The 24,310-nt window shown below is 66.6% G+C and overlaps 3 protein-coding genes across 9 annotated transcripts; 2 read left to right on the top strand and 1 right to left on the bottom strand.

The window, feature by feature from the left end:
- Positions 1–423: 423 nt before the first annotated feature.
- NDUFAF8 (NADH:ubiquinone oxidoreductase complex assembly factor 8) lies at positions 424–1,650 on the bottom strand. 2 transcript variants are annotated; one of them, XM_068413183.1, is made up of 4 exons: positions 1,555–1,650; positions 1,366–1,476; positions 1,177–1,260; positions 424–848 (listed from the first exon to the last, which is right to left on the bottom strand). In XM_068413183.1, exons 1-3 carry the CDS (start codon positions 1,633–1,635, stop codon positions 1,240–1,242), a joined length of 213 nt encoding a protein of 70 aa, XP_068269284.1. In that variant the 5' UTR covers positions 1,636–1,650; the 3' UTR covers positions 424–848; positions 1,177–1,239. The 2 variants fall into 2 exon arrangements, with proteins under 2 accessions (XP_068269284.1, XP_068269283.1); XM_068413182.1 differs by having other exon boundaries at positions 424–898.
- A 459-nt stretch (positions 1,651–2,109) lies between these two features.
- On the top strand, positions 2,110–6,730 carry TEPSIN (TEPSIN adaptor related protein complex 4 accessory protein). The gene is made up of 13 exons (XM_068413584.1): positions 2,110–2,174; positions 2,375–2,447; positions 2,622–2,713; positions 2,864–2,957; positions 3,108–3,175; positions 3,305–3,383; positions 3,576–3,647; positions 4,182–4,388; positions 4,500–4,674; positions 4,923–5,036; positions 5,143–5,221; positions 5,353–5,487; positions 5,742–6,730. The coding sequence occupies exons 1-13, from the start codon at positions 2,133–2,135 to the stop codon at positions 6,231–6,233; spliced, it is 1,722 nt and encodes a 573-aa protein (XP_068269685.1). The 5' UTR covers positions 2,110–2,132; the 3' UTR covers positions 6,234–6,730.
- Positions 6,731–7,529: 799 nt separating this feature from the next.
- Positions 7,530–23,730, top strand: CEP131 (centrosomal protein 131). Of its 6 annotated transcripts, none has more exons than XM_068413165.1 (27): positions 7,530–7,547; positions 9,427–9,619; positions 10,579–10,664; positions 11,241–11,355; positions 11,713–11,831; positions 12,177–12,290; positions 12,383–12,532; positions 12,867–12,984; positions 13,758–13,874; positions 14,872–15,040; positions 15,176–15,276; positions 15,397–15,579; positions 15,872–16,066; positions 16,195–16,332; positions 16,842–16,967; positions 17,064–17,180; positions 18,274–18,303; positions 19,320–19,422; positions 19,724–19,925; positions 20,683–20,790; positions 20,887–21,004; positions 21,176–21,250; positions 21,337–21,479; positions 21,760–21,937; positions 22,062–22,258; positions 23,380–23,440; positions 23,534–23,730. In XM_068413165.1, the coding sequence occupies exons 2-27, from the start codon at positions 9,449–9,451 to the stop codon at positions 23,606–23,608; spliced, it is 3,309 nt and encodes a 1,102-aa protein (XP_068269266.1). In that variant the 5' UTR covers positions 7,530–7,547; positions 9,427–9,448; the 3' UTR covers positions 23,609–23,730. The 6 variants fall into 6 exon arrangements, with proteins under 6 accessions (XP_068269266.1, XP_068269267.1, XP_068269264.1 ...); XM_068413166.1 differs by having other exon boundaries at positions 15,875–16,066; XM_068413163.1 differs by having other exon boundaries at positions 16,842–17,180.
- Positions 23,731–24,310: the final 580 nt, after the last annotated feature.

A 24,310-nucleotide genomic window follows, 5' to 3' on the forward strand; every position in this document is an offset into this window, starting at 1 on the left:
CTTAACCCTCAGGATTTCCCCCCCATAGTCCAAGTGAGCTTCTCCATTAACGCTGTCTTAAAGCACAACCAACGTGACCGGGAGTCCTGGAGCCGCTCCGCAGCCGTGTACGTGTGTGTGTGTGTCGGGGCAGGGACGGCAGCGGGACCCGCAGCACGTCTCGACGTGGGCTCTTGAAGGCAGGGTGACCCCCGTGGAGTCAGACCTGCTCGCAGTGTGTTTGTTGGTGGTGTCTGCGTGAAGACAAAGGACCAAAGATGCTCCTGACATTCCTCAGCGGCTGGGAATGGTGTGGGCAGCTCCTGCCGGCTTCCAGCTCAGCTTGGGGGTGGCTGCATCACCTCTACCTGCCAAGGACTGTTTGTACTGGGGTGGGAGAGACCAGAGGGGAGGCTGAGCTGATCAATAAAATAAGCTGAAGCATTTTGATCTGAATTCTTTTTTATTTTAAAGAAATAAAGGTCTTCAAGCCTCCCCCAAGCCCCCTTACTGTGGCTCCCCGGGGCGGGCAGCAGCGTCTGCCTTTGCTCTGTACCCACGGGGAGTTTTATTGCCAAAGGAAAAAAAAAGGAGTTTTTCTGCTTTCTGTGAGATTTGCTCCTCCCTGCTGCTGGGGAAGAGGAGGGGAGGCTGCGATCCTCCCGCTGAACCGCAGAGCCTGGTTTGGGGAGGAAAAACCTCTTACTTTGACGTTCAGGGGATCAAGGAGCTGCTGCCGGAGCCTTCAGGAGGTGGTGGCAGGGATGGGGGCTGCCTTCCTGGAGCCTCCCCGTGCCCGGCTGTTCTCTGAGGTCCTGCTGGTGTCTTGTCTGTGCGGAGCTCGGCACCTCGGGCTGCGGTTCCTGCTGCTGTTGCAGGGAATTTTGCTGTTGAGTGAAGCTGGAGCTGGGAACCGGGTCTGAGCATGGGAGGAAGGGGCTCCGTGAGGTGCGGAGGGATGCCCGGTGTCAGGGGCTGCTCTCCCCGGGCCGAGGAGCGGGTGGGATTGCAGTCTCTGCTCTGCCACCCCGGGACGCTCATCCCATGGCTGCTCCGGCCTCTCCGGGGTCTCCGGCAGCCCCGGGGCCGGCGACTGCCCCAGCCTGGCAGCGACCACGGGCCCGAGGTGCCGCAGCGAGGGCCGGGCAGCTGCTCCCCCCCGCTCCCCTCCCTTTATTCTGTAATTTCAGGACAAACCGGGTCGGGTTTGACTGTTTTTATTCTCCCGAAGCGTCTCCGGGGCGCGGGGCGTCCCCGCGGTCACTTCGGCGTCGCCTTCGCCTGCAAAGAGTCGCGGTTCAGGCCGGGCCGAGGCCGCCGCAGCGGCGCCCGGGGCCGCTTCCCCGCCCCCCCCCCCCATCACCCCCCACCGGTACCGGGACGTACCGCGCGGGCGAAGCAGTCCCGCAGCGCCCGGAACTCCTCCAGGCAGGCGTCCCGCCGCACCTCCGCCGTCCCGGCCGCCGCCGCCGCCACGCACCGGCCGTAGGCAGCCGCCTGCGGGGAACGACACGGAGCGAGGCGCCGGGCTCGCCGGGCCTCCCCCCGCCCCTTCCCCGCCGGGCGCGGCCCCACCTGCTGCCCGCAGCCCCCCAGCGCCGCGGGGAACCGCCGCAGCCGCGACCGCGCCCGCAGCCACACGCCCCGGCCCGACATCGCCACCGCCGCCGCTCCTCACCGCCTGGGCGCCGCCATGGCGGAGCGGCTGCGATTGGCCACCTGTCCTGCTCATCAAAGCGCCGCGCCTTTGCATTGGGTGTCGGCGGACGCCCGCCTCCCCCTGGCTTGTCGATAGGGGAAACGGCACGTCTATCAAAGAATGATTGGGTGTGATTGGGTGGTGGCTGAAGGTCGTCCCCTCAGCCTTCTCGGATTGGCGGGATCGGCCTGCCGGAAGCGTGGATTGGTCATCCGCTGCACCCACCTCCGCCGCGAGTTCTGATTGGTGGAGATGCCGGTTGTTTACTTCCCGTCACCCGCCCTTTTGCCGCCGGCGTCAGCCTTGCGAGCCATTTCCGCCAGGAGCTCCGCCCTCCTTCGCCGATGATTGGCCGAGCGGCAGAGCCTCGCGCTCTCATTGGTGAGCAGCGCCTCGCGGGGGGCGGAGCCGCGAGGCCACTTTCGGGCCGGGCAGGGCCGGCGCCGGGAGTGTCATGGCGGCGCCGTTAAGAGACCGGTTGAGTTTCCTGAGTCGGGTACGCGCCGGGAAGGGAGGAGGTGGAGGGGGGGCGGGCTGTGGTGTCAGCGCAATGGTGCGGTCCCACGGGGGCGGGGGGAGCTGCTATAGCGGCCTCACACAGCGCCGGCGGGGCCGCACCGGGGCTGGGGCTGGGCCTGTACCGGGGCTCAGCCCCCCCCGGGCCCGGCCCCCCTCACGCTGTCCCTCCTCCTCCAGCTGCCGGTGCTGCTGCGGGGCACGGCGGACGACGACGTCCCCTGCCCCGGGTACCTGTTCGAGGAGATCGCCAGTATCCTTCTGGGGAGCATAGGGAGGCCCGGGGGGGTCTCCGGGGGGGCCGGGCTGGGTGTGGGAGGCCCCGGGGGCGGCTGGGCGGAGGGGGAGAGGTGCCGGTAACCGGAGGCGGGGGGGTTAGGGCTGCGGTGCCGGCTGGGGGGAGCAGGATCCCTAACCCCCGCCCCAGAGATCTCCCACGAGTCGCCCGGCAGCAGCCGGTGCCTGCTGGAGTACCTGCTCGGCCGGCTGCAGAGCAGCTCCTGCCACGTCAAGCTGAAGGTGGGTCGGTGGTGGTGAGCGGGGGCGGCGGCTGTGGGGCTCCCCCGGCCGCAGAGGAGCCCCGGGGCCGGGGTGATGGGCCATTGCAGCAGGGCTGGGGGCTGCCGGCGCAGCCCCTTGGCCGTCTCACACAGAGCCCCGTGCCCGCAGGTGCTGAAGATCCTGCTGCACACGTGTGCCCAGGGCTCCCCCCAGTTCGTCCTGCAGCTGAAGAGGAACGCCTGCTTCATCCGGGAGGCGGCAGGTAACGGGGTGGGGAGTGGGAAGCCGCCCCAGCCAGGCCGTGGGGGAGAGCCCAGGGTGGCTCCAGGGGCCAAGCGCTGGCCAGAACCGGGGTCCTGCCCCGTCCTTGGGAGCTGAGCGTCCCCCAGCCCTCCTGCCTCGTGCCTTGCAGTGTTCTCTGGGCCCCCAGACCCCCTCCATGGGAACAGCTTGAACCAGAAGGTCCGGGCGGCTGCGCAGGTGAGTGCTGGCCCCGATCCCGCTGTGCCCGGCGAAGGGCAGCTCTGCCCCCCAGACCCCTGCCCTGGGGTCCGGCCGGGGTGCGTGACGCTCCCCAGCTCTCTGCCCTCACCCCGTCTCTCCCGGCAGGACTTGGCCAGCGTTCTCTTTTCGGACGCGCCGCTGCCCCAGCCTGCCGCGCTGCCGGCCCGTCCCCTGCCTCCCGCGGGTAAGCACAGGCCCCTCGTGGGCCCGTCACCTCCCACGGGCCATCGGGCCACTGCCCTCGGCTGGAGCTGGGGGTGTGCAGAGGGTCCGGGGGGCTGCAGGGTGCTGCGGGCCCCGGTGACGGGTGTCTGGCTGCTGCCCCACTGTGGGCCCTGGCATTGCTCCCCCTGAATGTGCCCTGTGCCTCCCCCAGGTATGGGCTCCAGCCCCAGCCCTGGCGGCTCCTTGCAAGGATTTGGCTTCAGCAGTGAGAAAAGTGGCTCCGGTAAGTGCTGGCTCTGCCCTTGCCTGCCGCTGCCCCCTGCCCTTCTGCCCCCTCCCCAGGAGTCCTGCCTGGGGTGCCACCAAGGTCCCAGCTTTCAGAGACACCCAGCCTGGTTGCCAGCTCTCTCAGCGGGTGTTTCTCTCTCTCAGCGGGTGTTTCTGGGTGCCTCGGGGCAGAGCCGTGCTGCACCCCTTGCTTTGTGCGGCTCTCCCCTTTCCTGAGCCATCTCACGGGTGCTGGGGCTGGTGGCACGGCCACGGGGCTGGCAGTGGGGGGCTCTGCTGGGTCCTTCCCTGCTGGGAGGTGTGACGGGGACATGGGAGGCTGGCTTGTGCCCCGTGGCCTGTCCCAGCAGCCCCCCTTGTCCAGCCAGAAGCCCCTCACAGCCCAGCTGTGCCCAGAGCCCTGCTGCCAGGGCCGCTCCTCTCTGCTGGCAGGTCCCTGCTGTCCCCTCCTGACGCCCTGTGGTGCGGTGGGTGCCAGGGGCTGGGCTGGGCTCCCCGGGAAGCCCCTGACACTCTGCCCTCTGCCCAGCTTCCACGGGGGAAGCCCTGCTCAGCACCATCCAGCGAGCGGCCGAGGCGGTGGCCCACGCTGGGCTCCCCTCGCCGGTGGGACCTCGGCCTCACCACGGGGAGCTCCACGAGGACGCCTACGAGCCCGTGAGAGCCCCCTCGCCTGCCAGGAGCCCGGCCAGGGCTGTGGAGCCACCAACGGCCACCGCAGCGCACCACACCCGAGGTAGGTCCCCCCGCCGCTGGGCTGGGGTGGCTGCTGGGGGCCTGGCGGGGGTCCTCACGAGGTCCTGGGGCTGGTTTGGGGGTCAACAGCTCCCGGCTGCTGTCCCTGCAGTGAGGCACCAGCCGGGGCTGGCCGGGGGCGGCTGGGAGGAGGCGGACAGCGGGCACAGCTCCCAGGACTCCTCGCAGGGCAACGGCGAGTTGAGCCGCACCTCGGACTCCTGCAGCAAGTCGGGCAGCGACAGCCACTCCGGGGCCAGCCGGGAGCTGACCCACGTGGCCGAGAGGTGAGGAGGGGGCCGTGGGGGGCTCCCCGTCCCCTGGGACCTGCCGAGGTGCTTCCCTCCCCTCCAGGAACGGTGCCCCAGGGATGTTTGGCCTCCCAGCCCAGGCAGCCTGGGGTGGGCAAAGCCTTGGGCTGAGGAGCTGCTCGAGGGGGGACTCCCTGCCCACAGGAGGGTGGTGGGGTCTGCGCTGGGACCCCGGGAGGGAGCGGGGCTGGCCCCCATCCCCACCGAGGCGTCTCCCTGAGCAGGGTGGACGCTGACGGCCTGGGTGACTGCCTGCGGGAGGTGAGCCTGGTGTCGGCCCTGACCCGTGGTGCCAGGGTCTTCCTCACCAGGGAGGAAGCACAGCACTTCGTCAAGGAGTAAGTGCCCGAGGGGGACGCTCCCCGGGACCGTGGGGGGCTCCAGGCTGGGGCTGGGGGTGCTGCGTGGGGCCGGCGTGGCCGTGACCCCCTTCCCCTTGGCCAGGTGTGGGCTGCTGAACTGCGAGGTGGTGCTGGAGCTGCTGGGCCGGGCGCTGGAGGACCCCAGCGACGGCGTCCGCATGGTGAGTGTGGCGCAGTCCCGGTGTGCCACCGGCGTGTGCCCGCGGTGCCGCCCGCGCAGGGTGGGGGACCGGGGCGCTGCGGTGTGTGCCGGTGCTGCCCGCCGGGCTCAGCCACGCTCTCCTCCCCGCAGAGATCCATGTGCGCCATCTCCTCCCTCATGTGCTCTGACCTCCTCACCCCGGAGCAGATCTTTGCCGTGACACGGCGGCACCTGCAGCAGCTCAGCCAAGGCAGCCCCGGCCCCGTTGCCAACCGAGCCACCAAGGTGACTCCTGAGGCTTCCCCGTACCCTCTCCCTGGGGCAGGGGGCTGCTGGGGACCGCCCCCCCCGTCCTCGGGGACACCCAGCTTTTGGGAGTGGTTCTGTGTGTGTCCCAGAGGGGTGGGAGCTGTCCCGCTCTCCCAGGAGCGACAAGGCTGAGCCCTGGGAGGGGACACCGGGGCTGGGAAGAGGGTCCAGGGCCAGGACCCTCCCCGGTGCTGCTCTCATGCACTCCCGTCCCGCTCCTCTCCCCCCAGATCCTGCGGCAGTTCGAGGCTCTCTGCGGCGCCCAGCCCGCCCCGACGAGCGCACGCCCGGACCCGGACCCCTGCGCCCTCGCCGTGGGCTCAGCCCCGTGCACCGGGGACCTGCTGACGGACATCCCGCCCCTGGCAGGCCAGAGCATCCTCACCCCGCTGAGCGCCGCCCCGCTCGCCGTGGCCGCGCCGCCCGCCGGTGAGGAGCCGGGGGTGGAAGCAGAGACCCACGGGCAGCCCGGTGCCGCGGTGCCAGCCCGTCCCTGCGAGCGGGAGGCGGCGAGCAGGCTGGCAGGGGACACGGTGGGCACCCCTGCGCCCTCCCACAGCCTGTCCCTCTTCGCTGGCATGGAGCTGGTGGCCCATCCTGGTGCCATGCCCTGCCTGGACTCTCCGCTGGCAGAGCCGCGGGTGCTGTCCCAGCCCCAGGACGCTCAGATGGACGCAGGGGGCAGCCGGCCCCCCTCGGCCTTCGCCTTCCTCAATGTGTAGCTGCCATCGGGCTCCCGGGGGGGCTCGGGGGGCTTTGTCCTCCCTCCCTGTGGGGCCCATCGTGCCATGGCCATCAGCTGTGGGGACAGGGCCCCGCTGCCACCAGCTTCCCCCGTGGCACCCCGGGAAAAGCAAAGGGGCAGCCCCACATGCCCCATCCTGCAGGGGCGAGGGAAGGGGGGCTGCCGTGGGGCTGGAGGGGGGACCTGGGTGTGAAATGGCCGCAGGGCCGGGGGGGGTGAGGCTGGAGCGGCCCCTCGCTGCCTTTTTTTTGCCAAAAGTCCCCGGTTTGCCGGTGCGGCGGGAGGGCCCGGCTGCGGGGGCGCGGGGTGGAGAGCTGCCAGGGCCAGGCTGGGGGTGGTTGGGGGACTCATGGGGCGATCCTGGGTGGCCTCGGGCCTCGCTGGCTGTGGGGCTGGGGCAGGAGGCGGCGGCGCCGTCCCCATGGGGCCGGGACCCACCAATAAACCCCCCAGCTTGGGCCTGGGAGCTTGTGACTTCTTCCTGCGCCATTGCTGGAGCCTGCCCCATAGATCCCCCTCCTCTTGCCCCATAGATCCCCCTCCTCTTGCCCCATAGATCCCCCTCCTCTTGCCCCATAGATCCCCCCCCTCTTTGCCCCATAGATCCCCCCTCTTTGCCCCATAGATCCCCCCCCTTGCTCCACAGTTCTCCCCCCTCTTTGCCCCACAGTTCTCCCTCCCCTCCCTTGCCCCATAGATCCCCCCCTCCCTTGCCCCATAGATCCCCCCCTCCCTTGCCCCATAGATCCCCCCCTTTGCCCCATACATCCCCCCCCCCTTTGCCCCATAGATCCCCCCCCCCTTTGCCCCATAGATCCCCCCCTCTTTGCCCCATAGATCCCCCCCTCTTTGCCCCATCGATCCCCCCCTTCTTGCCCCATCGATCCCCCCCTTCTTGCCCCATCGATCCCCCCCTTCTTGCCCCATCGATCCCCCCCTCTTTGCCCTATAGATCCCCCCTCTTTGCCCTATAGATCCCCCCCTCCTTGCCCCATAGATCCCCCCCTTGCCCCACAGATCCCTCTTTGCCCCATCGATCCCCCCCTCTTTGCCCCATAGATCCCCCTCTGCCCCACAGCTCCCCCTGCCCCTATGGAGCAAGCCCCGCCCACCTCCCCTCTTGGCCCCGCCCCTCTATCCCAAGGCCCCGCCCCTCACACACCCCCTTCCACTCCTCAACCTATCCCCTCTCTCCTCTTCGCCCCGCCCCTCCCTTCCCATTGGCAGACACCTCCTCTCCCCCTCCACGCTCCGCCCAATGACAAGGGGCGGGGCCGTGCGCGCGGCGACGGTAAGCGGGACCGACATGGCGGGGGGGGAGCGCGGCGAGGAGGGGGCCAGGGCCTCGGGGGAGGCCGGGGGGCCGGGGACGGGGCTAACGCCCCGGCCCCGGCCCCCGGCCTCCCCCTCGGCGCTTCCCCCTCCTTCAGCAGGGCTCGGGGGGGGGGGGCGGGTTCTTCTCACCCTTCTCGCTGCTTGGAGCCCCCCCACTCGTGTCCTTCCCCTGCTCCTGTGTGAGGCCTGGGGGTCCTGGGCCTGGGTCTAGGGGGGGGATTGGGCCTGGGGGGTCCTGAGCCTTGGGGGCTTGAGTCTAGGTGGTCCTGAGGCTTGGAAGCCTGGGCCTGGGGGGTCTTGAGCCTTTGGGCTGGTAGCCTGGGGGTCCTGAGCCTTGGGGGCTTGGGGACCTGGGTCTGGGGGTCCTGAGCCTTGGGGGCTTGGGGGACTCGGAGGCTTGGGCCTGGGGGGGTCCTGAGCCTTTGGGGGCTTGGGCATCTGGGCCTGAGGGGTCCTGAGCCTTGGGGTTTTGGGCCTGGGGGTCCTCAGCCTTGGGGGTTTGGGGACCTGGGCCTGGGGGTCCTGAGCCTTAGGGGCCTGGGCCTGAGGGGTCCTGAGCCTTGGGGTTTTGGGCCTGGGGGTCCTGAGCCTTGGGAGCTTGGGTCTGGGGGGGTCCTGAGCTTTGGGGGCTTGGACATCTGGGCCTGGGGGGGTCCTGGGCCTTGGGGGCTTGGGTCTAGGTGGTCCTGAGCCTTTGGGGCTTGGGGACCTGGGTCTAGGGGGTCCTGAGCCTTGGGGGCATGAGGGGCTTGGAGGCTTGGGCCTGGGGGGGTCCTGAGCCTTTGGGGCTTGGGGGCCTGGGGGTCCTGAGCTTTGAGGGCTTAGGGGCCTCGGCCTGTGGGGTCCTGAGCCTTTGGGCCTTGGGGGCTTGGGTCTAGGGGGTCTTGAGGCTTGGGGACCTGGGCCTCGGGGGTCCTGAGCCTTGGAGGCTTGGGGACCTGGGCCTGGGGGTCCTGAGCCTTAGGGACTTGGGTCTAGAGGGTCCTGAGCCGGGGGGGTCCTGGGTGTTCTGGGCCTGTTTCCCTGGTGCGAGCCCGGCAGTTTCCATCGAGAGCCCTTTTGTTTACCCCGGCTGCGGCAGCCTGAGGCATTGCCAAGGTCCGCGGTGGAGCCCCAAGGGCGGGGAGGGGGGGGTGAAACCAGAGCCGGGGGGAAGGAGGGTTCGGGGGTGGTTTGGGTTAGTGGAGTGTAAAGGAATAAAGTGACGTCGCGGTGGCGTTTGGGGACGGTGCCGGCTCCCGGCTCGGTGCTGTGGCGGGAGGGGGCGCGCAGGGGTGCAGCGGGGAGCGGGCCGCCTCCCGAGGGGCTCCGCTCTCCCTGTGGCCGCTTCCCAACAGCTCTGGGCAGAGACTGGGAGCGCTGGGTGGGGGAAGGATCCCTCGGGAGGTGCCGGGTTGCTTCTCCAGCGTCGCCGCCCCAAGGCAGGGCAGTGTGTGAGCCGAACCTCTGGGCTCGTGTGAGCCTCTCCCAGCCACGGTCTGTGCGGGGTGAAGGAGCCTGGTGTGGGGAGCGGGGCTTTTCTCTGCTGTGTTAGTCGTCTGCTGGCCTTGAGGCGAGTGTCCCAGCCCGTCCGTGGGGCAGCGGGACGTTGGGTCAGAGTGGTGAGGAGGTGGCTGCTGGTGTCGGGCACTGAGGAGCTTACTTGGAGCCTCTCCAGGCTTGTGTTCAGGGTGTGGAAACGCAGAGGAAGGTGTTTTGTCCCGTTTGAAAATGGTTACGGCTCCGTGTGCCAGCGTTGGTCGGAGCCAGCTGGGAGCAGGGCGCGTGGTTTGCTCGCTGCGTGAAGATGGACGTGCTCCCCGTCCCTCACTCCTCTGTCCGCGCTGTCCTTCCAGGGCCCCTTCTCTCTGCTCGAGCATGAAGAGCACCCGCAGCACCTCCTCCTTCCCCGGTTCTGGCAGTGTGGACTTGAGCCTGACCGGCCTCCCCGCCCCGCTCTCCCGGCGCCCCGGCAGCTCCTCTCCTGCCCGGCACATGGCCCGCTCCCTCTCGGTCACCGCCGACGGCAAACCGAAGCGGAACGCTCTGGTGAGTCCGGGGTGGGAGAGGTCCTGTGGCGCTCCCGCTGCTCGGGGCAGGGCTGTGGGGTGACTCGGTGCTCTCCCAGCTGTCCCACAGCTTTGAAGCGCAGCCTGGGGCGGGGGGTGGCACCGGGGAGGGCCCTGGCTCCCCCGGGGGTGTGTGGCACGGCTCCGTGCTTACCGGGAGCAGCCGCACGGCCTTGGGGAGGAGAGAGTGGGGCCGGTGCAGGCGCTGGGTAGAGCTGCGGTGCCGTGCTCGCTCTCCAGATCCACCTGCAGCGCTGTGTTCAGCTCTGGGCCCCCAACACAGGGACATGGAGCTGTTGGGGTGAGTCCAGAGGAGGCCACGGAGATGCTCAGAGGGCTGGAGCCCCTCTGCTATGGGGACAGGCTGAGAGAGCTGGGGCTGTTCAGCCTGGAGAAGAGAAGGCTCTGGGGAGACCTTCTAGCACCTTCCAGTACCTGAAGGGGCTACAGGAAAGCTGGAGAGGGGCTTTTTACAAGGGCATGGAGTGACAGGGCGAGGGGGAATGGTTTTAAACTGAAAGAGGGGAGATTGAGATGAGATCTGAGGAAGAAATTCTTTGCTGTGAGGGTGGTGAGACCCTGGCCCAGGTTGCCCAGAGAAGCTGTGGCTGCCCCCTCCCTGGCAGTGCTCAAGGCCAGGTTGGATGGGGCTTGGAGCAACCTGGTCTGGCGGAAGGTGTCCCTGCCTGTGGGGACCTCGCACAAACCAACACATTCCTGCTGACTCGGCGGCAGCCTGAGAGGCAGCGAGGTGTGGTGGCACTCCGGCAGCCGTGGAGACACGGGAAACACCGTGCTGGGGCTGTGTGGGAGGGGGTGGCAGGGTGGCACCACCAGCGGGGCTGTTTTAGGATGCCTGACTCGCAGGGGGAGCTGCCTGGGCCGGGCATCCCAGCTCCTCCGTAGCGTTGCTGCTGAATTTAGCTCTGTCCCCCGCAGGAGGATGCGGGATCCCGGGCGATGAACAACCTGCGGAGGTCCAGCAGCACCACCCAGGTTAACCAGCGGGGCAACGGCGGGCGCAGGTACGGCTCCAGCCACCCACCCGTGTCCGTCCCACGGGTCCGTCTGCCCTCGCTGGTCCCGTGGGGGAACCAGAGCCTTTCAACAACGTCTGTCGTACACCTGGGGGGTGACGACCTGCCCTCGGAATGCCGAGGTCTGGGGTTTTGTTTGGGTTTTCTTTTGGAGGGGAGGTCACTTGGTCAGGGTTTGGGGAAGCAGAGTGTATTTCTGTGCCTGGGAAGCGACTGTCACAACCGACACTCCAATTAATTCCAAGGGACGGGACCATTCACTGACAACAGCCCCTCATGGACCCTCCGGACCGTACCTGGGCTGTGTTAGGAGAGGAAAGTCCTCGTTCTGTCTCCAGGGACTCCTTGGGCTGTCCCTGAACTGTGATTTTCTGTTCTCTGGTTGCCCTGTGCCCATCCCTTTCATCTCCACACATCACACTGAAATCTAAAGCTCTGTCTAAAGCCAAATCATTCATGGCCCTCGTGGCTGCACGGTGATCCTCCACCAATGTTGCCTGCCTGCAATATTGACTCCAGAACCCGTGTTCTCTCCTCTCTGCCTTCCCTGGGCTCGGGCTGCAGCTCGGAGCAGACAGGAGATTTTCTGACCTTCTTTGAGAGCGGTTCTGGGGGAAGGAAGAAACCGGCGAGTCTGAGCAAAACCTCCCCGGAGAAGAAAACCACGTGGAACATCTTGGTGAGGACGGGGACGTCCTGGGGCGGGTGGGCTGGCGGCTCTGCTTGCCTGAGGAGCCCTTTGGGTTTGGTGGAGGAGCAGGAGGGTTTCCCTCGGCCCGAGGATGGGGTGGTGCAGCTCGTCTGTGAGGGCCAGGCGGGTCCTTCCTCACCCTGCAGTCAAAGCTGGCACGGTTTGGGTGGCCAACGTGCTCGGTCCTCTGGCCCGGGACTCGTGGGCCATCACCTCTGTGCTCCTGGCTGCTGGCAGAGCCTGAGGGCTGCCGGGCTGTGGGACAGAGGTTTCTTGTGTGGAGGGTGGTGGCTGAGGCTGTGAGTTTGGCACTTGCCCACGCTCACAGCCGTGACTCGGTGGCAGGACGATCAGCCACGAGCGTTCCCGGGCCCCTCCGGCTCCCGCGGCGCCGAGCCACCGGCGGCCATGAGGAGGAAAGAAGCCACCGTGCTGCTGGCAGCCAACTTCACCGCCAACAACAGGTAGGAGGGACGGTGCTGAACTGGGCATGGTCTAGTTGCCATGGTGGTGTCAGGGCAATGGTTGGACTCGATGAGCCCAGAGGGCTCTTCCAACCTCATTGATTCTGTGGGAGACACTTCAGCCAAGGCTGTGTGTAGCCTGAACCGCCGGCTGTCAGGTCTGCTGGGGCTGTGTCTGTCTGCCTGTCAGGTCACAGCTACTGGGGAGCGACTTCTGGGGTTCTCCTCGCCTTGGGGGCTACCCCAGATGGTCATGGTTGGGTTGAGGGTTGCCACACAGGGAGCGTCCGTGCCGTCCCCTTCGGATCCAGCACGTCCTAACGCCTCGTCTTCTCTCCACAAAAGGAGCAACAAGGGCGCGATGGGCAACTGTGTCACCACCATGGTGCACAACAACTACTCCACCACCGAGAAGGGCCCTGCGCCCAAAAGCTCCAACCAGGCACCCAGCTCGCTCAAGTAAGTGTGGGGAGGTCCCGGCTGTGCCGACCCCGTGCTCGTGCGCAGGGACGGGGCAGGACGGTGCCAAGTACCTTCGTCTTCTTCCTTAGCAACGTTGTCAAAGCGACTTCAAACGAGGATGGCGAAAGCAGCAGCTTCGTGAAGTCTCAGAAGAATTTCTCCAGCAACAACATCATGACCCGCAACAACAACAGCAGCCTGCCCCGGAGGAAGGAGGTGACCGAGGAGGAGGCAGAGAGGTGAGGCAGAGCCGGTGGCGGGTGGGCAGAGGCAGGAGGACGGTGCTGGACGGAGGGGTGAGCTCCAGGGGAGCTGCGACTGCTCTAGGTTTGGGAAGGGCCCCTCTCCGTGCGCCCGCAGTGGCTGATTTACCCTCCCCGTGGCTTGGCTCTGCGCTTTGGGTTGTCCTCATCAGAGGCACGAGTTCCTCCCGCCTCAAAAGTCAGTCTGGGAAAACGCCTCCTCGAGCCGGGGTGTGAGGGGACAGAGGCAGCGTGGTGCCGCGGGCTCTGCCGTGGCAGGACGGGCTGGTGGCCCCCCCAGGGCTGTGCTGACCCCCCCCTCTCCCCACAGGTTCATCCAGGAGGTGAACCAGGCCGCCGTGACCATCCAGCGCTGGTACCGGCGCCACTCGCAGCGGCGCAGGGCGGCGGCGGCGGCTCTGGGGCGCTTGCTGGCTTCCAAAGGGGAGGTCAGTCCTGTCGCTGCCGCGTGGCACAGACCCTTCTGACACCCGTGTCCCCCTCGGGGGCATTTGGGTCCCTTTGGTCACTAGACCAACCGAGAGCTGAGCTGTCGGGGACGAGGGGGCTTTGGCTTTGCATCGCGCCAGCCCTGCGCGGTCCAGGGAGCTGGGGGGGGTCCTGTCCCCGCAGAGGTGTGGTGGCCGTGCGGGGGGGAGCCGGGGTTTGGTTCCAGGGGCAGCTCAGGCCGGGAGCCCCCGGGCTCAGCACCACACGGCCCCGCTCTGCCAGCTCCCTCCAGCTGCGAGCGGGCGGACGCTTGGCAGGAGCAGCGCGAATCCTGCTGAATTCTGCCCGTCTGGGACCCGCTCGTGGCCAGAGGAGGGATGCCCTGTCTGGGCTCATCGGAGCGAACCAGTAACGAGTTGGCTCGTTAGAGAGCAATGAGTCATCTGCAGCTATTTGTGTTTCTTTGTGTTTAATTATTTATCCCAATAGCAAAAAGCACCGTAGCTCTCGCCTGTGAGAGTCTATTTTTAAGCCTCGTCTCCTCGGTGGTTTCAGACCCAGATGACTAATAATTGCATTTGGTGTCTAAAGAAAATACGCTGCTTGAAAGTGGAGCTTTTCTGACAGCTCTTCACCTGCACGGGGGGGAGGGTTGGGGGGAAGGAGAGCCTGGATATGGGGTGCCCTCCGGTGCGCTGTGCCCTTTCCCCCTTCTGCGGGCGGTGGGTGCTGGAGGGCTCTCGGTGACATTTTTGACCCTCCTCTCTGTCAGGAAAGGCAAGAGCACGTGGAGGAAGGGAACATCCTGGATTTGCACGAGAGGAAGGATGAGGAACGCCGGAAGATCCGAGAGGAGAAGGCGCGCCTGGCCCGACGCGCCGCCATCCAGGTAGGGGCGAGGCAGGGCCTGCGTGAGACCCGTTCGTTGGCATCTCCTTGCGAGGCAGCGCGAGGGCCCCCGCGCTGCGTCCCCAGGGGCTTTGCAGGAGGCAGGATTGGAGCCAGCCCTGGAGAGGGAGCGCTCCCCGCGGAGACGGAGGTGCCACGGAGCCGCTCCCCGCTGTGCTCCTGCCAAGTCTTGGCAGCTCGTTCGGAGCTTGCGAAGACAGCGCTGGTTTCCAGCTCATTTTTGGGAAAAGGGTGAACACGTTGAAATGGGGAAACTGCAGCTGCAGCTCCTTGGAGTGGCCGAGGAGGAGCGTGGGACCCTCCTGGGGAGCGGGGTCCCTCCGGGGTGGGCTGAGCCCCGCTCTGTGCCTACTGGCAGGAGGCACCTCGCCGCCTTCGCCCTGTTCTTGCAGCAGGAAAGGGCTCGTGCTCCTGGGACACAGATGGGGGCTGGCACAGACCGTGGGGAGCTGGCTTGCAGTAGAGCTGAAGGGTTTTTTTTTTTTAAAAACCTCAGTTTCTCTTTGCCCTGAATGGAATCATGTTTCATCGGGGGGTTCGAGGGAGACACAGCAGTGAGCAGCTGGAGGATGGCAAAGTGCTGCAACAGCCTTGCAAGCACGTGCTTGTGCCTGAAGTGGCTTCCCAAGGGTGGGCTCAGGCAGCCCCCTGGGCGCTGAGGTGTCCTGTGCTGTGCAGTGCTCGGCCCTCAGCATTCAGGGGCCCTTTATGGAGCAGCAAAGGACACCGAGACCATGGCCACCCCCTCCCCACTGCTGCCCTGGCCACCCCCTTCCCTCTGCTCGGAGCAGAAGTGTAGAGTAGAGCTGTTGTTCCTCCGCTTTCCCTTTCCCAGAGTTGTCCTTGTAAACCCTCCAGCCCCACAGCGTGGGTTGTTACCTCCCAGGCCCTCGCTGGCACATAAAGCAGCGCAGGTACGTGCCAAAGCCCACCCCGTGCTGGGCGGGAGGCTGACGCCTTGTCTGTCCCCCCCACAGGAGCTGCACCAGAAAAGGGCCCAGAAGGCTTTGGACGCAAAGCGCTTGGCAGAAGAAGAGCTCGCACTGGGGAAGGGGAGCAGAAGGATGGCGAAGAAGAAGCCTGCCAAAGCTGCTGCTGCCAGGAACGGCAGCCCAGCCGACGGCGTCACCAAAGCCAACAACGCTGGTGAGTCCCTTCCGTGGGTCTCTGACGCCTTCGGAGCAGCGTGTGGCACGAGGCGGGAGGAGGGGCGGTTCTCCGGGGAGCTGCTTCGAAGGGGCTGGTTGTGGCAAGCACCTGAGAACAGTCTGGTTCCTGCAGAGGCCAATTGCCCCTCGGTAGCCACAGAGCCAGGAGGAAGCGGCCCCGCAGACCTCGGCTCCGTGCCCCCGCGGGACCCCGGCGCAGAGGACAAGCTGCAGGTGGGTCTGGCTGTGCCTCCTGGGGCTCCTGTTCTGCCAGGGCAGCTTTGGAGCCTTCGCTGACTTCTGGGGGCATCCAGCAAACTCTTTTACTGCAAGGCGCGTCGTCTTCTCCCCTAGGATGTGAGCTCCAGAGAGATGGGCGGTGAGGACGTGGAGACCGTGGTAGCTGCTGCCAGCAGGGCTCAGTCCAAGGTCACGCTCAGTGAGCTGCTGGACACGCTCAAGCTGTTGGAGGAAGAGCCAGAGCTGCTGCCACCGCCGAAGCTCTTCAAGAAGGACAGATATGCCTGGCTGGATGGGGTGAGCAGAGGGCTGGGGCTGATCGTGTCCATCCCCAGACGGCGATGGGGTTGGTGAGAGCAGGGTCCTCCGTGGGCTGCCTTCTCCCAGCGCTTGCTGGGTGGTGGAGGGTGAGAAAGGCAGCGGGTTCGCTGCCAGAGAAGGCAGAGGAGGAGTTTGGTGCAGCCAGGGCTTGGGCACAGAGGCTGGTTACTGGGATGCAGTGGGAGGACTGGGCTGCAGTGATGGAGAAGAGCCAGCAGCACTTCTCCGAGCCTTCCCCTGAGTGCTCCTTCCCCCTGTGTCTGCCCAGCAGGAGCCCGGCTCCAATTCCCTGACTGCTGATAACCTGGAGAAGTTTGGGAAGCTGAACCACTCCCCGGGGGTGCCTGAGGACGGGGCGCTGCTCTCGGAGGCCAAGCTCCAAAGCATCATCAGTTTCCTGGATGAGATGGAGAAGTCGGAGCAGGAGAGGCCCAGGTCGGTGGCCTCGGCCACGCAGCGGGAGGTGAGGGCAGGAGCCAGAGTCCATCTGTACGGAGGAGGTGGGGTGAGACCCTGGTGGGAAGGGTCCCTCTTGTCCTGCTTCCAGGTGGTCCCCACCACCTTTTGATCGTTTTTCATTCGCCGTGGCAGGGTCTCCTCTCGGAAGAGGAGCTGGCTCACTTGGAGCAGGCGTCGGCTGTTGCCATGGAGGTCACGAGCTCCATCATGAGGCTCAAGCTGGAAGTGGAGGAGAAGAAGCGAGCCATCAGCCTGCTGCAGACCGCCCTGGTGGGTGAGCCAGATGGGCTCGCTGGGGAGCCCTCAGCAGATGTTTCTTAGGGCGGTGGCTTCAAAGCACCCGATCAGGGCTCTGTGGACAGGGCTTCCCATCTGTGTCCCCAGCAAAGCACCGCAGGGTTCCCGGGGCTCGTGCCGGAGGGCTGGTGGCTACCAGGTGGGAAAGATCTGCAAGGCCCTTCCCAGTCTGGTGTGGGCTTCTCCCCAATTTCTCCTTGTTGCCTCCCCTCATTTGGAAACCTTCCTCCAACTCCCCTCCCTGGTCCTGAAGCCCTTGGTTAGGACCTGGGCTCTCTCTTCCCGTGTCCCATGGGGGTCTGGGCGTTCTTGCTGGCCATGGGGCAGGAGGGGCGAGTCCCAGGGATGGTGGTTCAGCGCTGTTCCTCTGTGCTCTGCCCTGGCAGTGTTATCCCCTGGTAGTTATCCCCTGTACACACGCTGGGGCTGGGGTAACTTCTCCCTCTAAAGCCTCGTGGCTATTTCTTCCCTGCATCCACAAGGCTCAGCAGAGGGAACTGACTGTCCGGCACGTCAAACAGACCGAGCAGGAGCTCGGCCACCAGCTCACGCTGCAGAGGGAGCAGTATGAGGCAGCTATCCAGAGGCATCTGGCCTTCATCGACCAGGTAATCTCCCGTCCCAGCTCAGGCTGGTGCTTCTGGAGGCAGAGGCAGAGGTGGCTGTACCCTGCCTGCCTGACACCTCCTCTTCACCCTGCCCAGCTCGTTGAGGATAAGAAGGTGCTGAGTGAGAAGTGTGAGGCTGTGGTGGCTGAGCTGAAACAAGTGGACCAGAAGTACGGCAAGAAGATCACGCAGATGCAGGAGCAGCACGAGCTGGTGAGGGGATAGGGAAGGCGGAGGGGCAGGGAGAGGAGAGGTGCCACGGCCAGAGCTGGTTGGTTTTGCTCAAATGGGGCCTCTGCCCAGAGCAGGAGGTCTCCGTCACCTCGGGGGGGGCCCTGTCACTCCAGGCAGCCCTCTGTGCACAGAAAACCCCCATCACCTGCAGAGCTTTGCCCCGGCTGCCCAAGAGGCTGCTGGCCTCTGCTGCCCAGAGCCAGGGGCTGAGCAAGAGACAGCGCCCGCGCCCAGGGGCTCTGCTGGGACAGACCCCACGCGTCCTGCTGTGCTCGGAGCTCTGCCCGGCCGGGGGGTGACCAGGGGACCTCGCTCCAGCAGAGGTGCGAGCAGGCGCTGGCACAAACCCGAGGGATTTGTACCTGTGGGTGTATCCTCCTGTGCTGGGTGACATCCAGCCGCCTTTGCAGGAGCGGGGATGCTCTCAGAGCTAAACAGGGACAAGATTATAAAGGAACATGGGGTGTGTGATGGGAGCAGGCCTGTGTGGGTGTCGCTGGGCTGCACCCCAGCACGCAGAGGGCTGTTTCCCCGGGCATTGGGGCCATCCTCGGGGCCCCTCTCTGGGCTGTGCCGCCTGCTCGTGGGGGCTGGCTGGCAGCTCCCCTCGGCGTTGCTGTGCTGGGTGCCTGGAGGGGCCCCTTCCCGTGGAGGGACCGGGATGGTTTTGCTGCCACAGCCTGCACGGGGCAGAGGAGCTGCCTCTGTCACCTCTCCCTCCCCGCTGGCAGCAGCGGTGGGGACAGCCCGGGAGCCCGTCTCTGCTCTCTGGCCACTTCGTTGTCCCTGCTCCCGGGGAGCCGGGCTCTGCCCTGTGGTATGTGCCCGGCAGGGCTGGCTCTGCCCCGGCCTGGAGCTGCGCTCGCCAGCGTTGCTGCCGGGCCCTCGCTGCACCCGTGTAACTGCCCGTCTGGCTGCGCCCCCCCTCGCTCCCGTGGGACCCCTGCGCCCTGCCCCTGCTCTCGCCTGTGCGTGGCTGTTTGGTTTAGCCCCTCTCCCCTCCCGTCTCCCCTCTCCCCTGTGACTCTGCCATTCCCCTTCTCTCTCCATCCCCTCCTTTCTTTCTCCCCAGGTCTGGCACACTTTGGGTCCCTTTTGCGAGGTAAATGTGCTCTTTGCTCTTTCTTTGTGCCTTGCCCTGAGCTCTCGTGCCCTGACCCGCTCCGGCTCCGGGCAGAGGGGCTGGGCTGGGAGCTCCCCGCTCCGCAGCGGGGTCAGCCCGTGAAGGAGGAGCCCCTTCGCCCCGGCTGCGTGCTCAGCTGCTGCCTTCGGGCTGTCCCTCTCTTCCCATCCCCATTTTCCTGCCCGTTTTCCCACCCAAAGAGTGAGTCCCCCGCTATTCCCTGCTCCTCTCTGCGCATCGGGTGTCCTGCCACACGCTCGCCCTCCGGAGCTGTGACGTGTCCCACGTCCCACACACGGACATCATATGCCCGTGCCAAAACGGAGCCGTTTCTGGCTGGGCTGGGCTCTGCGTCAGCCGGTGCCTTTCTCACCAGGAACCCCAGCATGGAAGCACTTTGGCCGGTGGGAGAGCTGGGGCAGAGCTCCGTGGGCAGCAGGGCCTGGGCATTTGCTGGCGAGGGGCAGAGGAGGGAGTGAAAGCAGTGGCTGTGCCTGGGCTGGGCAGCCTCTGAGTTTGTTTTGGGGTGCTGCGGTGGTACCGTGGCGCTGGGAGGTGTGTCTGCCTGTCTGTACGTCTGTCCTCGGGCCGGAGGGTCTTCGGCACCGGGGAGAGGGAAGCATCTTCACACACGACCCCACGTCTGCTGCCAGACGGGCTGCCCTGCACGTGAGGGCCGTGGGCGGCCCGGCTTCTCCTCTTGGTGGTCTCACGTCTCGGCCAGCGAGCGCTTTCCCAGGGGTTTTGCTCTTTCCCCCGTGCTCGAGGTCCACGGGGCAGCAGCAGCCCCGTCCCCTGAGAGAGAGGAGGAGGCACTGGGGGAGTGTACGGCCGCTTCTCTGGGCTGGGAGAACAGCGGCTGTGCGAGTCGTGTGTGTGGCTCGGGCTGTCTGAGCGCTTGCCTGCGTCCTCCTCCTCAGCCACCATGCTCCCAACCGAACAGGGATCTTCTCCCCTCACTCGTCTCTGAAGTTTTCCCGTTTGCTTCCAAACAGGAGATCAAGAAACTGAAGGAACTGACGAGCGCAACCGAGAAAATCCGGCGGGAGAAGTGGATCGATGAGAAAACCAAAAAGATCAAAGAACTCACGGTGAAAGGTGCCCGGCGCGTTCCCTCGGCGGTGGCTGGGGTCGGGGCAGGGCTCGCATCCGCGCTGGCCCCGGAGAGGGGCCGTGTCTGCAGAAGGTGCTGGTGCCTCGGGGCAGAGCTCCTCGGCGCGGGTGGGCTTGGTAGAGGCGGGTAGAGCCCGTGCACGCTCGCTACCCCTCTCCTCACCAGCCCCTCTTTGCTAATTGATGTGTGTGCAGCCTCCTCGCCGGCTGGCCAAGGCCAAGGGCACCGGGTTGGGGTCCGGCCAGCCCCGAGGCCGAGCGGTAACTGTCCTTCTCGCTGCCCCAGGGCTGGAGCCGGAGATCCAGAAGCTCATGGCCAAGCACAGGCAGGACATCAGGAAGCTGAAGATGCTGCACGAGGCCGAGCTGGTGCAGTCGGACGAGCGGGCTGCCCAGCGCTACGGGCGGCGGGCGGAGGAGCTGCGGGGGCTGCTGGAGCGGGAGAAGGAGGAGCAGGGCCAGCGGGAGAGGGAGCTGGCCCGGCAGCGGTACGTGCGGGGGCTCGACGGTGGTCTGGGGCTCGCAGCGTGGGGGTGGTGGCCAGCACCCACGTGCCGGCGGGTTCCTGATGTTCACAGCGTTTAATGTCCACGGGGAGCAGCCCCTTTCTCTCCACCAGCGTGAAGTGGGAGATGCTGGTTAAGCTGAGGCAACCTCCAGAGTCACAGGGTCACACAGAATCACTCGGGTTGGAAGAGCCCTCTGGGCTCATCGAGTCCAACCATTGCCCTGACACCACCATGGCAACTAGACCAGGGCACTAAGTGCCATGTCCAGGCTTTTCTTAAACCCCTCCAGAGATGGGGACTCCCCCACCTCCTTGGGCAGCCCCTTCCAATGGCTAATGACCCTTGCTGAGAAGAAATGCTTCCTAATGGCCAACCTGACCCTCCCCTGGCCAAGCTTGAGGCTGTGTCCTCTTGTCCTAGCGCTGGTTGCCTGGGAGAAGAGGCCAACTCCCACTTCACTACAACCTCCCTTCAGGTAGTTGTAGACTGCACTAAGGTCACCTCTGAGCCTCCTCTTCTCCAGGCTAAACACCCCCAGCTCCCTCAGCCGTTCCTCGGAGGTCAGACCCTCCAGACCCTTCCCCAGCTTGGTCACCCTCCTCTGCACTCGCTCCAACATCTCTCTTGAAGTGCGGGGCCCACAACTGGGCAGCCCCAAGGGGTGGGCTGGGGCAGGGTGGAGAGGTGGATGGATGCCCGGAGCCAGACGCATCCCCGAGGCCGCTCTGCCCCGCAGGTGTGAGCAGCAGCTGGAGCAGGAGGAGCAGGCGCTGCAGCAGCAGAGGCGCCGGCTCTACGCCGAGGTGGCCGAGGAGAAGGAGCGGCTCAGCCAGCAAGCGGCCAGGTGAGAGGGCTGGAGGCAGCTGGGGAGCGGAGGGGGCTGGGGGCCGAGGGGGAGCCCCCCGAGGAGGGGTGGGAGCTGCGGTGTGTGTGTGGGCAGGCAGAGAGCGGAGGCGGAGGAGCTGCGGCGGCAGCTGGAGGCGAGCAGCTCGGCCGTCACCAGGGCGCTGCAGGAGGAGTACGCGAGGGAGAAGGAGGAGCAGGAGAGGCGGCATCAGGTCTGGTTTTCCCCTCGCCTCTGGGCCCTGGATGGCCGTTACTGGGTGCGAGCAGTCCGGTCCCCAGCGTGTGGCTGCGGTGACACGTGCTGGCACCGCTGAGCCCCGTACCCCGGCTGGGGCGGTGGCGGGGGGCTGCTCTGAGCAGTTTTCTTCCTCGTCTCTCCGCAGGCAGAAGTGAAGGTGCTGAAGGACCGGCTGGAGATGGAGAAGCAAGCCTGGGAGGCGAGCTACGTGAAGAAGGAGGTAAGGGCAAGGGCTGCCCTTCTCCGCAGGTGCCACCCTCGGGCTCCATGAGGGATCAAGGCAGCGTTTGCCACCTCTGTCCCCAGGAAGCCTGGCTGCTCTCCCGGGAGCGGGAGCTGCGGGAGGAGGTGAGGAAGGAGAGAGACAAAGAGCTTGAGTCGGTGATCCAGCGCCTGGAGGCCGACATGTCCTCGGCCAAGGAGGAGTGCGAGAGGGCAGCAGAGAACAGGTGAGGAGGGAGCCTGTGGGTCCCAGCTCCTCCCAGGCTGGTCCCCTGTCCCCTGAGCCCTGCACATCCCACCAACGAGCTCTGGGTGCTGCAGCTTGGGGGTGTGAGCAGCGTTAGTGCAGGAAGGAGCGGCTGGTGGGGGCAGAGTTTGAGGAAACAGCCCTGGATCTCCCGTGGGGCAGACCCCCTCCTTGCTGCTGTGTTGTGGTCACAGAGGTGGCTGGGGACAGTCCCTGCAGCACGGGTCTGAGGCAGGCTGCCTGTCCTTGCCTCCCGTTAGGATTAAGAGGATCCGAGACAAGTACGAGGTGGAGCTCCGGGAGCTGGAGAGGTCTGAGCGGAGGCTGCAGGAGCGCTGCAACGAGCTGAAGGGGCGGCTGGCGGAGCTGGAGGGGGAGAGCGTCCGTCTGCAGGGCCTGCTGAGGCACAAGGAGCAGGAGGTGGAAGAGATGGGGAAGGTGGGTGGGGAGCAGAGCCTGGGGCTGTGGCTCCTCTCCCTGCTCCATGCCCTGCCTGCCTCTGACCCTCTGTGTCACCCTGTGCCTGCCAACGCCTTGATGCCACCTCTGTGCCCGGCTGCAGGTGAGGGACCAGCTGGCCCAAGAGCGGAGCAGCCTGCCAGAAGTGATCCGGCAGGAGTTTGCTGACAGGCTGGCAGGGACAGAGGAGGAGAACAAGCGGCTCAAGGCAGAGATGGCGGAGATGAGAGCCCAGCAGCGCCTGGAGCTGGACAGGGTGGCACGGGAGAAGGACAGAGAGCTGGAGGAGGTGCACAGGAGGTGAGGCTGCCTGGGCTGGGCTCATGGCTGGGGCTGCGGGCACAGGGCTGCCCCAGGGTGGGTTGCAGCGGCGTGTCCGCAGTGCTGCATCCTCAGGCAGAGCTGCCAGTCCCCATCAGGGCAAAATGGGCAGCAGCATCACCCGAGCTGGCTGGCTGCCTGCTCAGCCACCGTGAATCCTCTGGCCTTTGTGACTTCCAGCCTGCTCTGTGTCATCCTGTCCCCAGGGCTGCTCCCTTGCATGCCTGGAGGATGCTGAGTGTCGGGGTGGGCAGCTGGAGCAGCGCGAGGGCTCCTGCCAGGAGAGGCCGGTGATGTGCAGCTCCGTCTGCCGTGCCTCCCTGGCAGGAGCCCCGCGAGCCGGCCGGGCTCCTGGGGGGCTGCGCCGTGGGGCTGTGCCGTGGGGCTCGGCTCCGTCCTGTGCTCAGTGGGGAGACGGTGCGGGGAGCTGGGCTCAGCATGAGGCAGGGACAGCGTGAGGCCTCCCCTTCCCTCGAGTCTGGCCCCAGGGGAGGGATTTCGCGAGTGGAAAGGGAAGGGGAAGCGCATTGTCTCCTGCGGGAGCTCGTTCTGCGTGGGGCAGAGCACGGTGCTGAGGGCCCCGGCGTGGTGCGGGGCCGTCCCTCCGGTCGATCCTTGTGCAGAGCTGCTCCCCACCGGGCCACGAGAGGCTTTTGTGCGGGCACACGGGGCTCGCTGGCTTCCCCAGGCCCTGCCGAGGGATTCCTGCTCACTCAGAGCCAGGCTCGTACCTTGAGCACGAGATAACGAGGATCCCCTGTCCCCTCCAGTGGGAGCACAAAGTCTGGAGCTCCGCGAGCTGCGGGGAAGGGTCCAGCCATGGGCAGCAGCCGTGGGCTTGAGACACGGGGAGAAACACAAACCCCCTCCCTGTGGTCCTGTTCATTAGGTGTCTGGTGAAGCTCATGTCCCCTCTTCCTTAGATGACTCGATCCACACTAGATAACCCTGACCAAGGGAAGAAAGCCTGTAACAGCACCCCGAGCCGCTGCTCTGTGGTGGGGAGGGGGCTGCGCTCCCCCCGCGCTGCCATCGCCCTCCTGGGGCACAGGGCCAGCGCGGGGCGTGGGGCTGGGCTCAGCCTCTCTGTGTCTGCTCAGGGTGAAGACAGCGGTGGCGAGGAAGGAGGAGAGCGTGAGCAGCCTTCGCAAGCAGTACGAAGTGAGTGATGAGGGGGCTGCGGCCCCCGCCCCCCCCAGCCCCTGGCCCTCCCCGGGGCACAGCGAGCTCTCCCCCCCCTGTGCTCTGTTGCAGGCGGCCGTGCAGCGAGCCGACAGCCTGGAAGCCCTCCTGCAGCAGCAGCGACAGCAGCTGCTGGCCCCCAGATGAGCGCCCGGCACTGGACCCCCACTCGGGGGGAGCGGGCACCCCTGGGCACGAGGCTGGGGTCGGGCTCTCCTTCCCCTCCGCCCTCGTTTGTCACAGCCTGGTCCCCGTGCCGTGGCCGTGAGCCCTGGGGCTGCTGTTTTACCAATAAACCTGCGCTGGTTTCTGCAGCCATTCCTGCTCCTCCTGCGTCCCCCGGGGCAGGGGGGCTCTGCCCCACTGCCACCCACCGCTTCTGCTGCTTCGCTGGTGTGTTTGTCCCTCCCCTGTGCCCCCAGTGCCACGAGCCGCTCTCGCTCGTGTTTCTGAGTCCCATGGGACCCTTCTCCCAAGGGAGATGGGGGGCAGAAGCCCCCTCTTGGGAGCAGCTGGAGATCCTGAGGTCGGGGCTGGCCTGACCCCCCTGTTCCCCCTGGGCGGTGGGTGGAGGTGGGAGCTGTCGCCCAGCAGCCCGAGCACGCGGGTGCTGGCTCTGAGGGTGCCCAGCTCCGCGCTCTGCTTCCCCCCCTAAACTCCAACACCCCGTATGGCGCAGGGAGGCGCAGCCAGGGCAGGACATGGTCCCGCAGCCTCCGCTACCCACAAATCCCTCAGCACCCCGTGACGGCCGCGGGAAACGGCTGGGCCGAGCCGGCGGCGTCTGTTTCCTCTCGGCAGGGAGCGAGGGGCTGCTCCTCCGCAGCCTTTTCCCTCCAGGGAGGCCGG

This window comes from Nyctibius grandis, chromosome 15, assembly GCF_013368605.1.
Source record: "Nyctibius grandis isolate bNycGra1 chromosome 15, bNycGra1.pri, whole genome shotgun sequence".
Taxonomy (NCBI): Eukaryota; Metazoa; Chordata; class Aves; order Nyctibiiformes; family Nyctibiidae; genus Nyctibius; species Nyctibius grandis.